Source organism: Brachyhypopomus gauderio, unplaced genomic scaffold (assembly GCF_052324685.1).
Source record: "Brachyhypopomus gauderio isolate BG-103 unplaced genomic scaffold, BGAUD_0.2 sc49, whole genome shotgun sequence".
NCBI classification, from domain to species: domain Eukaryota; kingdom Metazoa; phylum Chordata; class Actinopteri; order Gymnotiformes; family Hypopomidae; genus Brachyhypopomus; species Brachyhypopomus gauderio.
The window spans coordinates 2427912-2443972 of NW_027506874.1; the positions used below are offsets into that span (position 1 = coordinate 2427912).

The following is a 16061-nucleotide window of genomic DNA, read 5'->3' on the forward strand; positions in this document are numbered from 1 at the left end:
CAGAGGTGAGTGTGGGCAAGTGTGCATGTGAACAGGCGTGCGTGGGTTGGATGTGTGTGTGGACAGTAGCATATGTGTGAGGTGAGTGTGAGCAGGTGTGTGTGGGCAGAGATGTGTGTACATGTGGAGGTAGATGTGGGTGTGTGGGCAGGCATAAGTGTGTGAGGGCATGTGGGGGTGTGTGTGTAGGTGCAGGTGTGGGGGTGTGTGTGTAGGTGCAGATGTGGGGGTGTGTGTGTAGGTGCAGGTGTGGGGGTGTGTGTGTAGGTGCAGGTGTGGGGGTGTGTGTGTAGGTGCAGGTGTGGGGGTGTGTGTGTAGGTGCAGGTGTGGGGGTGTGTGTGTAGGTGCAGGTGTGGGGGTGTGTGTGTAGGTGCAGATGTGGGGGTGTGTGTGTAGGTGCAGGTGTGGGGGTGTGTGTGGACAGATGGGTGTGTGTATGTGTGGGAAGGCAGGTGAGACAGGGTTGTGTAACGTGTTCGAGGGGGGTGAGAGTGGGGGGGTAGTCACCTTATCCAGTTTGTAGCTTTTTTATAGCAGGTATCGTACTGTAGGTAACCTGTATTACTATAATTAGTGATTTTCATACTCTGCCTACAGTAGCTGCTGGATATTTCCTGATTTTGGTCTGACTTATACATTAAATACCTCATGCCAAACTAGAACATACCGCTAGCTAGTCTTTATCATAATGTAGCTATACTGCTGTAACTGTGCTAGCATGTAGTAGAGCTGATCTGTAGCTGTACTACTGTAACCTTAGGGTTAACACTAACCTCAATCCCAGGGTTAGGGTTATAGCTGAAATTAGGGTTAACACTAACCTCAATCCCAGGGTTAGGGTTAGAGCTGAAATTAGGGTTAACACTAACCTCAATCCCAGGGTTAGGGTTAGGGCTGAGATTAGGGTTAACACTAACCTCAATCCCAGGAGCTAAATTACAGTCACTCATGTTTTAACTGTTGCACAGAAACATAATTACAGTGGACCACAAGCATTGACCCATCATTCCTTATTATGTCACTTGTTAGAAGCATTTCTGTAGGACCAAACAGAGAACCCGAGTCAATACGTTTAGAAGCATTTCTGTAGGATCGACAGTATATGACGAACCTCAGTAAATTCATTCATTTGTTCATTACTGGTGTCAGAAGGAAAATCCTTATGAAGAATTGCAATGTGCTTCACACACTACCCAATTTATTTATTTATTTGTGGCTGGGATGTTACTAGATTCGCTTTTTAGAATATGTTTATGTGCATTAGAATGTGTTTATGTATATGTTATTTTTACATTTGTTTAAAATATAAGATGTAAGGCTTGAAATTATAGCTGTAGTCCAGTTTCACAAACTACACACCCGTTACTATATTAAAATCACCTTACCAAACTGTATCATCTCATCATGGCACTCTTTCACCTCACCTGTAGTTCGATGGCAAATTAACTGGTCTGCAACTTATCAAAATAGTTAGGGCAAATAGTAAGCTAAAACCAACCCTAACATTTCAAGTAAGTAATGTTAGTAACTAAATTAACATTGCTGGCCAAGAGGATAAAATCCAGTTAATTCTGTGGATCTGCTGATGCAATCATCATCATCATCATCATCATCATCATCATCATCATCACCATCATCCACTGCTGATCTCCCTGTTTGATATTTTTCAACCAATTGTCCATGACTTTCTGCAAATCCTTGAATGCCTGAAACACTCTACCTTTCTACTCTTTGCTTTTCAGTGCATTTTTGCCAAAGTTTGTACAAGATCATCCCTACAAAAGATGGTTTGAGAGCTTTAGAGCATTTTCTTAATGCAAGACATGATAACTGTCCTACAGAGATTTGTGCTAAATCTGAACTGCTTCACATTTGACATCAAGTACTACTCACACATAAAAGGAGCCAGTATGGGTACTAAAATGGGACCTTATGCCAAACTCTTAGTTGAGAGACAGTGCAAAAACATTTTGGTTATTTCTTCGTTCTCCACATTCCACCAGCTCTTGCATATTCATGCAATACATCAGATTCTGGCAGGAGGACATTTTTGGTGTGACAGTAAATTTTACTAGTTCTACATCCATAGTCATAGATGTTGCATTTGAGTGTGGTTTACCTGTTTAGAGTTACTTAAATAAAACAGTGGGTAATATTAATACATGTCAGAATTTTCCAAGACGATGCAGAGACCACACCCCTTTTTTACAGACTACACCCATTTTAAAGTATCCTCCATTAATTCTTATAGATAAAACAAAATCATCAGACATAACCCATTCTCCTCAAGAGAGAAATGAATGACCATTCAGATCTGAACTGTGATTCTGTGGTACTGTACAAGTACCCGTCGCTACAGAATCAAAAGTCCAGGGGGTGGAGCTGGATCTAGATCCAACTCCTCCCACCGTCCATAGTTTCTTTTGGTCGGTCTAGGGGGCGGAGCTGGATCTAATCCAACTCCTCCTACGTGTCGCTTACGTTTTCCGACCAGGAAATATAAATTCAATAAATTCACCTTAAGACTTTTACTATTTAAAGATCAAAATGTTCTTTAAATGTTATTCAAATAACACAATACACGTTTTTTTTTAAGTTTACAAGAAAACAAAGTGGACAGGAATAATGATCTGTGATTGCCAACATAATAAATTACAGTACATTTCTTAAATATGTAGCTACTATTTAATTTTTTTTTTACCTTTAATAAAAAATACTTTTTTCGTTAGGACAGTACACTTCAGGTGTGCAGAATGGACAGTGGTATTTACTACAACATGTAGTGCACTGCACAACTGAAGGCGTCTGTCCTTTTTTCAAAACCGTGATATGCATCTATAGATGGGTGGAAAAATATAAATAGCATTATATTAGTTGTTGTGAAGTTTTCAGTGAACTGGTTAATGAGGATCATGGCCGTTACATGCACGCACTACTTAATAATCCCCCTCGAAGTGTCAATGCGCAGGGTTGCCAACTCTCACGCATTGAGCGTGAGACACACGCATTTGACCGTCTTCACACGCCACACTTCCGATTTCTCACGCTGAAAAAAAAAACTAGTTTATTTACCTCTTATCCACATCTATGATTCAATGAGTTACTAGTTCGCTCTGGCGCCAACCACCGGCGATCGATAGATCACGATATAATACTTAATTTGTGTCCATTTTACATTCGACACCCCCCCCCCCCCCCCCCCAAGATGAAGATGAAAATTGGTTTATTATTAACTTTATTATTAACTTACTTTCACATTTGTGATTGTTCACAAATAAACGGCAAGTAAGTAAATAAGAATAGCAATTTAGGACAGCAACAGTGATTTGGAATGGCTGATCTGATACACTCCTCCTGAAAACACGACGGTGGGTGGAGTTGGATCTAGATCAGCTCCACCCCCTGGACTTTTGCTTCTGCAGCTCGTACTGTAAGCTACAACCAATCTACTTGTGCTGCATGTACATTTATTAACAGAACCACTAAAATGGTCACGTATCATCCATTCATTCATCCTCAAGCATTAGTGGGGGTGATCTACTGCACTACCTGAAGATATGTAATCACCTTTTTACTGAAGTAACCAAGATGAGGCTTGCTGATTTGTTTGTTGAACACCTGTAGGCCATCAGGATTAAGAATTTCCAGTGGCAAGAAATTTTAATAGTAATGAAGTGTATATGTACACACAGATAGATTGATAGGTTTTTAAAAAATGTAGTGAAATGGAGCGTCCTGACCACAGGACACCTGCTGAAATATATCATACAAGATATAAACAAGATATATGTCACATAGCCAAGAAAGGCAATATTGGAGATTTCACATATAAGAAAAACTAAATCACTAAGTTTAAACTTTTATGTTTGATGAATGTGTATGACATCGTCAGGATAGTTGAATGTGTATGACATCATCAGGCTAGCTGAATGTGTATGACATCATCAGGCTAGCTGAATAGGTATTACATTTACATTTATGGCATTTGGCAGACGCCCTTATCCAGAGCGACTTACATTTTTTATCTCATTTTTATACAAGTGAGCAATTGAGGGTTAAGGGCCTTGCTCAGGGGCACCTCAGTCATGGCCTCAGGTCTGGGAATTGAACCCACAACCCTCCGGTCACAAGACCAGTTCCCTAACCACCAGGCCATGACGGTATCACATCATCAGGTTAGCTGAATGTGTATGACATCATCAGGTTAGCTGAATGTGTATGACATCATCAGGCTAGCTGGATATGTATAACATCATCAGGTTAGCTGAACGTTTATGGCATTGTCAGGTTAGTTGAATGTGTATGACATCATCAGGTTAGCTGAACGTTTATGGCATTGTCAGGTTAGTTGAATGTGGATGAGATTGTCAGGTTAGCTGAACAATAACTGCTTCAAGAGTTGTTTGCTGATTCAGGACTTTAATCATTCATCTCTCTCTCCCTCACTTTCTCTCCCTCTCTCTCTCCCTTTCTTTCTCTCTCTCTTTCTCCCTCCCCCACTCTCTCTTCAGTGATTACATCATAAAGGAGAAGTCTGTGCTTCTGCAGAAGAAAGAAAATGAAGGATTTGGCTTTGTGCTTCGAGGAGCTAAAGGTGAGAGACACACACACACACACACACACTAATAGACATAGACACACACACAGACAAACACGCAGACATACACACACACACACACACACACACACACACACACACACACACACAGACAGACATGTACACACACGTACACAGACGGATATAAACAGACATACACACACTCAGACACACACACAAACAAGCAGACATAAACACACACACACACAGACATAGACACACAGACAAACGCAGACATAAACACACACACAGACATACATACACATGCAGACAAACACACGCACAGACAGATATAAATACACGCACAGACAAACACACATACACACACAGACAAACATATATACACACGCAGACATAAACACATCTCTTACATACTATGCATTCTATCACCCTTGTCCCATATGCACATGGAGCCTGTTGGTCATGCCTTCATTCTGTATCTGTGTCTCCCTCTGTTCCTCCCTCTGTCTGCACCTCTAGCTCAGACTCCCATTGAGGAGTTCACGCCGACGCCTGCCTTTCCCGCCCTGCAGTATCTGGAGTCTGTGGATGAGGGGGGTGTGGCCTGGAGAGCAGGCTTACGAATGGGGGACTTCCTTATTGAGGTGAGCAACATCTCCCTCTCATCAGCTGTGAATGCTGGGATTTGTAGTATGTTGTCAACTGTTGTGTACCAGACAGCAATACTGAAACTACATCATAGCTACTGTGAAATATGCCGCCTTTAAGTGCAGTTAATGGCTGTTGAAGTGTCTTAGACAGTTTCCTCCTGTCTTCTGTGTTCTTGTCACCCAGTTTCACACTCCCCATTAAAGGCAGGTGGCGATTCTGCTGCGATCAACTAATCAACCTACTGCACGTGGGCAGAGCCCAAAGCAGACATCAGACCGTCTTCACACTGCATACAAAATCAGACTTGAGTGTCTACAAATCAAAGATCTCAGTTTTCAAAATTTCATGATGACAAAACTGAGAGAGAAAAGACTATAGAATCTATACAGAGATTTTTTTATTCCAGTTTTATTTATGAAAATAAAAATATTTATATTATTTTTCCTGTTTGATCTTGTACACTGCTGTACTGGCTCTGCCTCCTCTGGCCTGGATCTAACCTTAACCCCTAAACTCTGGATCTAACCCTATCCCTAACCCTGGATCTAACCCTAACCCCTAAACCCTGGATTTAACCCTATCCCTAACCCTGGATCTAACCCTAACCCCAACCCTGGATCTAACCCTAACCCCTAAACTCTGGATCTAACCCTATCCCTAACCCTGGATCTAACTCTAACCCTACACCCTAACCCCAACCCTGGATCTAACCCTGACGGTGGTTTGACCATCCTTACTCAAATGTTCATTTTTTTAGTTTGATGGTGGAATGATAATTAGATCATTATAATAATCATATCTATGACCAAAATGATCAGTTTAGGGTTAGGGTTAGACAGGGTTCTTAACCCTAAGGAGATCATTATAATAATCATATATATGACCAAAATGATCAGTTTAGGGTTAGGGTTAGACAGGGTTCTTAACCCTAAGGAGATCATTATAATAATCATATCTATGACCAAAATGATCAATTTTCCAAATGATCACAGAAAAGTGAAAATATAACACAGTTTTTAAATGTTGAATGCATGCCACAGCTCTGTTACAGGTGTTTAATTGGTGTAACATTTGTTGCAGAAATTATCACTATTAACTCTGAAAGAATAGTGACGTTACTCCTATACCCCGCCTTTACCCCTCCTATACCCCTACTTTACCCCTGCTTTACTCCTCCTATACCCCTGCTTTAACCCTGCTTTACCCCTCCTATACCCCGCCTTTACCCCTACTTTACCCCTGCTTTACCCCTCCTTTACCCCTTCTATACCCCTACTTTACCCCTGCTTTACCCCACTTTACCCCTCCTTTATCCCTCCTATACCCCTCTTTTACCCCTCCCGTACCGCTCCTGTACCCCTCCTATACCCCTCCTATACCCCTCCTTTACCCCTCCTATACTCTCCTATACCCCTCTTGTACCCCTCCTTTACCCCTCCTGTACCCCTCCTATACCCTGCCTTTACCCCTACTTTACCCCTCCTGTACCCCTCCTGTACCCCTCTTGTACCCCTCCTTTACCCCTCCTATACCCCTCTTGTACCCCTCCTATACTCCTCCTGTATCCTCCTATACCCCTCCTATACCCCTCCTTTACCCCTCTTGTACCCCTCCTTTACCCCTCCTATACACCTCCTTTACCCCTCCTATACCCCTCCTGTACCCTTCTATACCCCTCCTTTACCCCCTTGTGTACCCCTCCTTTACCTCTCCTTTACCCCTCCTATACTCCTCAGAACACTATTAAAATAATCCCATCTGTAAATGATTAGGTTTGGGGTTGTGCATTGGTTGCATAGATGTGTTGGAGTTAGTTGTAAGGGAGAAAGCTCAGGGATATGTGCAGATTTCACTGCACTGGGAGCTCTATTTCCACAGCAGGGACTCCATTTGTGGGTCAGGGTGAGTGGGTTGGACATTGTCTGTGACGTCTGTGGGTCAGGGTGAGTGGGTTCGACATCGTCTTTGCTTGGTGAAAGCCTTTGACATTAATTGTGTCTGTGTGGAGATTTTGACATTGAAGGAGGACGTTCAGCTCAATGTCTTCACAGGAAGTGACTTAATATCTGGAATGTTGTTTCAGTGAAGAAAAACAACGTAAAAAGAAATTAAGTGGAGTCATTAAGCAACAACACAGTTATACTCACACCAGAGGGAGTGCTATACTCACACCAGAGGGAGTGTTATACTCACACCAGAGGGAGTGCTGTTATACTCACACCAGAGGGAGTGCTGTTATACTCACCCCAGAGGGAGTGTTATACTCAAACCAGAGGGAGTGCTGTTATATTCACACCAGAGGGAGTGATATACTCACATCAGAAGGAGTGCTGTTACACTCACACCAGAGGGAGTGTTGTTATACTCACACCAGAGGGAGTGTTATACTCACACCAGAGGGAGTGTTATACTCAAACCAGAGGGAATGCTGTTATATTCACACCAGAGGGAGTGATATACTCACATCAGAAGGAGTGCTGTTACACTCACACCAGAGGGAGTGTTGTTATACTCACACCAGAGGGAGTGTTGTTATACTCACACCAGAGGGAGTGCTGTTATACTCACACCAGAGGGAGTGTTATACTCAAACCAGAGGGAATGCTGTTATATTCACACCAGAGGGAGTGATATACTCACATCAGAAGGAGTGCTGTTATATTCACTCCATAGGGAGTGTTTTTATACTCACACCAGAGGGAGTGTTATACTCAGATTAGAGGGAGTGCTGTTATACTCACTCCATAGGGAGTGTTCTACTCACATTAGAGGGAGTGCTGTTACACTCACTCCATAGGGAGTGCTGTTATACTCACACCAGAGGGAGTGCTGTTATACTCACACCAGAGGGAGTGTTATACTCACTCCAGAGGGAATCTTATACTCACATGAGAGAGAGTACTGTTATATTCACCCGAGAGGGAGTGTTATACTGACTTACACAAGAGTGAATTCTGTTGTAGTGACTTACACAAGAATGAGTGCTGTAATACTCTCACATTGTGATGTTCAGTATAACAGCAATCCCGCGTGTATGATAGTCAAGCACTTCTACAATAACCATAGTTATCCTCCTGAACAACAGGATATTTTGAATTGTTCATTTGTTAATTCTTTGTGTCTGGCAATAGTTCTGCAACTAGACAGTTACCAAGCAATGTAAATATTTTCCTGTGTTTCCTGTATACTAGCTGTCTGTGGTCTTGAGGTGTTTCCTGTATACTAGCTGTCTGTGGTCTTGAGGTGTTTCCTGTATACTAGCTGTCTGTGGTCTTGAGGTGTTTCCTGTACACTAGCTGTCTGTGGTCTTGAGGTGTTTCCTGTATACTAGCTGTCTGTGGTCTGGAGGTGTTTCCTGTACCCTAGCTGTCTGTGGTCTGGAGGTGTTTCCTGTACACTAGCTGTCTATGGTCTGGAGGTTTTTCGTGTACACTAGCTGTCTGTGGTCTGGAGATGTTTCCTGTATACTAGCTGTCTGTGGTCTGGAGGTGTTTCCTGTACACTAGCTGTCTGTGGTCTGGAGGTGTTTCCTGTACACTAGCTGTCTGTGGTCTGGAGGTGTTTCCTGTACACTAGCTGTCTGTGGTCTGGAGGTGTTTCCTGTGTACTAGCTCTCTGTGGTCTGGAGGTGTTTCCTGTACACTAGCTGTCTGTGGTCTGGAGGTGTTTCCTGTATACTATCTGTCTGGTCTGGAGGTGTTTCCTGTATACTAGCTGTCTGTGGTCTGGAGGTGTTTCCTGTATACTAGCTGTCTGTGGTCTGGAGGTGTTTCCTGTATACTAGCTGTCTGTGGTCTGGAGGTGTTTCCTGTATACTAGCTGTATGTGGTCTGGAGGTGTTTCCTGTATACTAGCTGTCTGTGGTCTGGAGGTGTTTCCTGTATACTAGCTGTCTGTGGTCTGGGGGTGTTTCCTGTACACTAGCTGTTTGTGGTCTGAATGTGTGTGTTTGTGAAGGTTAGCCTTTTTCTTCATATATTGTGCACCCAGTGAAATAAGAGTATGTGGACAGTCACTTTGGTAGTATGTGTGAATTACCAGCATTTTAGTTTGTTACCATCTATGATATATAACAAGGTAAATAACTGTTAATTGAACACACTTGTAAATTATAGTGATACAAATCCAAGTGCTGTTACACCTGATGTCAGCACTCGTGGACTCTCTCTCATCCAATCAAATTCCTTGTTTGAAACAAACTGTTGTATAATTAGAATGCAAGATGTTTTATGTAATACAACTTCCTTTGGAAACCAAACTCGGCAGTAAAACCCAATGTAAATGGATGTTGAGTCAGCCATAATAATTCTCTGCATCCAGCAGTTTCACTACAGTTTCACTAGGCGTGTCCACTACAGTTTCACTAGGCGTGTCCACTACAGTTTCACTAGGCGTGTTCACTACAGTTTCACTAGGCGTGTTCACTACAGTTTCATTAGGCGTGTCCACTACAGTTTCACTAGGCGTGTCCACTACAGTTTCACTAGGCGTGTTCACTACAGTTTCACTAGGCTTGTCCACTACAGTTTCACTAGGCGTGTTCACTACAGTTTCACTACATCACTTGTCATTTTGCTTAACATTGTTCTTTGTGTTTTGGTGGGTTGTCTGTTCAAAAGAAGTCTGTGTTTTAATTGTATATTTTAAAATCCTGTATCACTTTGCATAGTAATTCAGTTTAGATAAGTGATCCTTGGTTAATTCAGACCAAAGGTGTACTGACCCTAAAGGGGAACGCTCGGTTTTTTGGTAAAACAGATGGAGCTCGAAAATTAAGCTAAATTCCATACTGGTTAGCAACATTTTCTCTACATTCAAGACCAAGTTTTATTGTGATTCTTTCTTCACCCCTCTCTCTCTCTCTCTCTCTCTCAGGTGAATGGTCTGAATGTAGTAAAGGTGGGACACAGGCAGGTTGTCAATATGATTCGTCAGGGTGGAAATAGCCTCATGATGAAAGTCGTCATGGTAGCACGGAATCCTGAAATGGATGAGGCACCAAAGAAAAAAGGTCAGAGGTCACTGTGTAGAGAGCTCAGTACATCCTGAATGGACTGTCTGTGTGTAGGCAGGAGCTGCTGCATCTTATCAAGTGTGGTTTTGTTGTGTATATCGTGTTCACATGTATACTGTGTTCACACGTTTAGCTCCCCAACACACCAAGAGACTGACTCCCCCAGCCATCACTTTGCGCTCCAAGTCCATGACATCAGAACTGGAAGAAATGGGTAGGAGACACGCTTACTCTAACGTTGACCCTAACCCTAACCCCTGACCCTTATTGTGACCCTCACCCTTATCACTGGTATTCTGGGTGCAGTGGGTCTACTGTGAGTGAATTTGTTATTGTTCAAATTACTGATGTTCGTTTCTCTGGTGCTGGTGGACCTGGAACTGGACCTCAGTGGAAAAAGGTACAAACACCGAACACACCTACCATACCTAACACACCTACCATACCTAACACACCTACCATACCTAACACACTTACCACACACTAACACACCTAAAACCTACCACACAACAAACCTAACACACCTAAAACCTAACACACCTACCACACCTAACACCTACCACACCTAAAACCTAACACATCTAACACACCTAACACCTACCACATCTAACACACCTAACATCTAACAGACCTAAGACCTAACACACCTAAAACCTAACACACCTACCACACCTAACATCTAACACCTAACAGACCTAAGACCTAACACTTAACACACCTACCACACCTAACACACCTAAAACCTAACACACCTAACATCTAACACCTAACACGCCTAACAGACCTAAGGCCTAACACACCTAACACACCTACCACACCTAAAACCTAACACACCTAACACCTAACACACCTAACTAACCAAGTGTGTGTGTGTGTGTCAGTGTCAAATATAATCTTTAACTTTAAGCATGAATTCTGTTTGCAGCTGCCTCACCATGGAAGAAGAAACCAGGTAGTGTGTGTGTGTGAGAGAGATAGATAGAGAGAGAGAGAGAGAGAGAGAGAGATTTTTGTGGTGGTTGAGATGGTCACGTGTATATGTGTAACACGAGTTTATATGTTGAGTTGGTTAATGTGTGTGTTCTGGTTTCAGATCAATTAGAGGGATCGCAGGCTCCAGATAAGAAAAGGAGTGTTTACCAAATGGCACTTAGTAAGGAAGACATATTGTCTCTCTCATTCTTTGTTTTCCTCTCTCTGTCCAATCATTTGTCTTTCATGGTCATTTGAGGGATGATGCCAACTACAGTAATATCTTTGTGTAAGGGTGTGGGGGTAAAGCGGTGTGTTTCCAGTGTGTGAGCAGTGATGGAGCTGACCATGTGTAAGAGTGTGAGTGTAATGAAGTGTGTTTCTGTTAGGTAAACTGACCATGTGTAAGAGTGTGAGTGTAATGAAGTGTGTTTCTGTTAGGTAAACTGACCATGTGTAAGAGTGTGAGTGTAATGAAGTGTGTTTCTGTTAGGTAAACTGACCATGTGTAAGAGTGTGAGTGTAATGAAGTGTGTTTCTGTTAGGTAAACTGACCATGTGTAAGAGTGTGAGTGTAATGAAGTGTGTTTCTGTTAGGTAAACTGACCATGTGTAAGAGTGTGAGTGTAATGAAGTGTGTTTCTGTTAGGTAAACTGGATGAAATTTTAGCTGCTGCTCAGCAGACAATCAGCGCATCTGACTCTCAGGGTCACAGGGGTCACGGGGGTCATGGAGGCAAAAAAGACCAAGGGCAAAGGAACAAGGGCTTCTACACTAATGAGGTACCATCACTGCCAGAACTGTTACATTCATTACTGTTACCATTGTTACATTCATTACTATTAACACGGTTACATTCATCACTGTTACATTCATTAGATTCCTACTGTTAACATTGTAACTGTGACGTTCGGCGAGGGACGAAGGACGAGACAGGAATCCTCCTCTTTTACGTCACTTTTTATTTAAACAAAATTGCGCAATAGCGCACGAGCAACAAACACTTCACACGTAACGTGTAGACATTAGACAACGACGAGCACAGGACACTGCGCGAGCGCACATTAAATAGACAGACCACATTAGCCCCATGTGATTACGAGACGATTCACAGGTGAGACACATTATTCACACAACATAGCCTTCACCACAGAGTTCCGCAGACGCAGACAAAGCACGTGGACAACGTTTACACACGCCCAAAGGGGAGGGGCCGGGGTCCTCAACGTGACAGACGCCCCCTCCAAGGGCACTACCCGTCCCGGGGTGCCAACAGGACCGAGTGCCCCGAACCCACGACGATGGGCGGATCCGACGCGCTCAGTCCTGCGTCTGGGAGGTGACCGCCCTCGGGGAAGCGTCCGCCACGGACCGCCTAGAACACCCTCCCTGGGAACACAGGGGAAAAGACGTTAGACAACGGCACGGTTACAAAAACACAAACAGGCACGCTTACACACATAGACACAAACGGGAAGAGGGGGTTAGGTACACATACGGGTAGACTTACGAACACAGGCACACACACACATGAAACCGGCGCCAGGCTGCGCGCCAGAAGGAGAGCGATGAGGGGAGTGAGATCGGGAGCCACTGGTGCTGCAGGTGCTGCGGTGGGCGGTGCTCCTCCTGCCCTTGCTGCAAACCCTCCACCGGGCGCAGCGCGGTTGGCCGACGCGCCAGGTGCAGCGCGGTTGGCCGACGCGCCAGGTGCAGCGCGGTTGGCCCCTCCCCTCGGTGGGCCGTACGGGAAACCCTCCTCGTCCGGGGATCTCCCTCCGGACCTGGCAGTGGGAGTGGCTTCCTCCGCTTCCATCTCCTCCTCACTGCCACGGCTCCAGCTCATGGGCTGTCCCGAGCTGCCACCCCGGGAACAGTCCATGTCGCTGGCTGGGGAGCGCTTGAGGGATGAACCCACCTCTGGACTCCTCTTCCTCCTCACCGTCCCGGCGGACAGTTCCGAGGGAGGAGGGCTCTCCTCCTCCTCCGTGTAGGAGCCCTCGGACGGAGGGTAATCCCCGTTCTCCTCCCCACCGTCTTCCTCGGGGCATGCGGAGCACTCCGACGGGGGGTACTCCTCCTCGTCGCCCTCTTGCTCCTCCCCCTCTTCCTCGCCCTCCTCGACAGGGGGAGAGGGACCTACGGGCGGAGGGAGGTAGTCCTCTTCCTCCGACTCCTCCTCCTCCTCTTCACCGTAGTCGACGGTAGAGACGTCATCTAGCGACGGAGGATAGCCGTCTTCCTCTGACTCCTCCTCCCTACCGTAGTTGACGGTGGAGGCGTCGCATAAAGACGGAGGGTAGCTGTCTTCCTCGTCTTCCAGCTCCTCCTCCTCGCCTGGAGAGTCCCCCTCCCCAAACTCGCTCTCGGGGGTCTTCTCCACCCCACAGAGCGCAAAGGAGCTCACCCGCAGGGGTGAGGGCTCCCTGGATGAAGTGGGGTGGTATGTTCCCCAAAGCCGCACCGCCTCCTGGCGGAGCTTCTCCGCCGCCTCGGGGTCGTGATGCACCCGCGCCTGTCGCAGCAGGGACGCACAGATCGGGTCCAGCTCGAGCTGCGCCAAAGTCGGCGGGGCTTCGCGGCGCGGGGGGGAGGAAGAAGAGCGGTGGTGCCGCTTGCTGGGCTTTTTTCCCTTCTTGGGCTTGCTCTTGTAGCCTGGCATCTTTGTCTCTTGATGGCTCGTCGTTCTGTGACGTTCGGCGAGGGACGAAGGACGAGACAGGAATCCTCCTCTTTTACGTCACTTTTTATTTAAACAAAATTGCGCAATAGCGCACGAGCAACAAACACTTCACACGTAACGTGTAGACATTAGACAACGACGAGCACAGGACACTGCGCGAGCGCACATTAAATAGACAGACCACATTAGCCCCATGTGATTACGAGACGATTCACAGGTGAGACACATTATTCACACAACATAGCCTTCACCACAGAGTTCCGCAGACGCAGACAAAGCACGTGGACAACGTTTACACACGCCCAAAGGGGAGGGGCCGGGGTCCTCAACGTGACAGTAACATTCATTACTGTTAACATTGTTAGATTAATCATTGCCCACTGTCAACATTGTTATATTCATTTCTGCTAACGTTGTTACATTCATTAAATTCCCACTGTTAACATTGTTACATTCATTACTGTTAACATTGTTACATTCATTACAGCTAACATTGTTACATTCATTACTGTTAACATTGTTACATTCATTAGAGCTAACATTGCTACATTCATTACTGTAAACATTGTTACATTCATTACAGCTAACATTGTTACATTCATTGCAGCTAACATTGCTACATGCATTACTGTTAACATAGTTACATTCATTACTGTTAACATAGTTACATTCATTACAGCTAACATTGCTACATGCATTACTGTTAACATTGTTACATTCATTACAGCTAACATAGTTACATTCATTACTGTTAACATTGTTACATTCATTACAGCTAACATAGTTACATTCATTACTGTTAACATTGTTACATTCATTACAGCTAACATTGTTACATTCATTACTGTTAACATTGTTACATTCATTACAGCTAACATAGTTACATTCATTACTGTTAACATTGTTACATTCATTACAGCTAACATTGTTACATTCATTACAGCTAACATAGTTACATTCATTACAGCTAACATAGTTACATTCATTACTGTTAACATTGTTACATTCATTACAGCTAACATTGTTACATTCATTACTGTTAACATTGTTACATTCATTACAGCTAACATAGTTACATTCATTACTGTTAACATTGTTACATTCATTACAGCTAACATTGTTACATTCATTACTGTTAACATTGTTACATTCATTACAGCTAACATAGTTACATTCATTACTGTTAACATTGTTACATTCATTACAGCTAACATTGTTACATTCATTACTGTTAACATTGTTACATTCATTACAGCTAACATAGTTACATTCATTACTGTTAACATTGTTACATTCATTACTGTTAACATTGTTACATTCATTACAGCTAACATTGTTACATTCATTACTGTTAACATTGTTACATTCATTACAGCTAACATAGTTACATTCATTACTGTTAACATTGTTACATTCATTACAGCTAACATTGTTACATTCATTACTGTTAACATTGTTACATTCATTACAGCTAACATTGTTACATTCATTACTGTTAACATTGTTACATTCATTACAGCTAACATAGTTACATTCATTACAGCTAACATAGTTACATTCATTACTGTTAACATTGTTACATTCATTACAGCTAACATTGTTACATTCATTACTGTTAACATTGTTAACACTTTTCCACTGGCATAGTGCCAACATCGAGCAGTTCTGTACAGCCAGAACAGCAGCTGTGAATCATGAGTGCTTCAGAAGTTCATTCTGGACGCTTAGATTTGCCCTCAAAGAAGAAGCAACATTCGCACTAGTTGAGTGTGTTCCACCATATGGTTTGTACGATTTCTTCCCATTTTTGTTTCCGCATTTGGGAACACCCACTTCTAACTATGAAAGTTTTGGGCTGTTGAACCAGTAGACAGGCAGGTTATTTCTTCAAAGGTCTGCTAGTTCACAGGAACCAGCACCGGCACTCTGTTGATGGAAAAGTAGTATGTTATTCTCTTGGTTACAGTAATAAAGTAACTTTCGTGTTACCATGATCAAGCAACCAAGATACCTGCACTATTGATTACTATTGCTGTACTGCTCTTTCTCTCTCCCTCCTTTCTTTCTCTCTCTCCCTCCTTTATTTCTCTCTCACCCTCCTTTATTTCTTTCTCTTTCTTCCTCCTTTCTTTCTCTCTCTCTCCCACCTTTCTTTCTCTCTCTCCTCTCTCTTTCTCTCTC

General features: G+C 43.7%; 1 protein-coding gene across 1 annotated transcript in view; it reads left to right on the plus strand.

The window, feature by feature from the left end:
• The window catches only part of LOC143487685 (SH3 and multiple ankyrin repeat domains protein 1), a 96864-nt gene that overhangs the window by 68641 nt on the left and 12162 nt on the right, over positions 1–16061 (plus strand). Inside the window, exons 16-22 of the mRNA XM_076986753.1 lie at positions 4513–4595; positions 5079–5203; positions 10086–10221; positions 10358–10438; positions 11150–11176; positions 11318–11377; positions 11846–11979. Coding sequence (XP_076842868.1) covers positions 4513–4595; positions 5079–5203; positions 10086–10221; positions 10358–10438; positions 11150–11176; positions 11318–11377; positions 11846–11979 — 646 coding nt within the window. The remainder of the gene's footprint in view (positions 1–4512; positions 4596–5078; positions 5204–10085; positions 10222–10357; positions 10439–11149; positions 11177–11317; positions 11378–11845; positions 11980–16061) is intronic.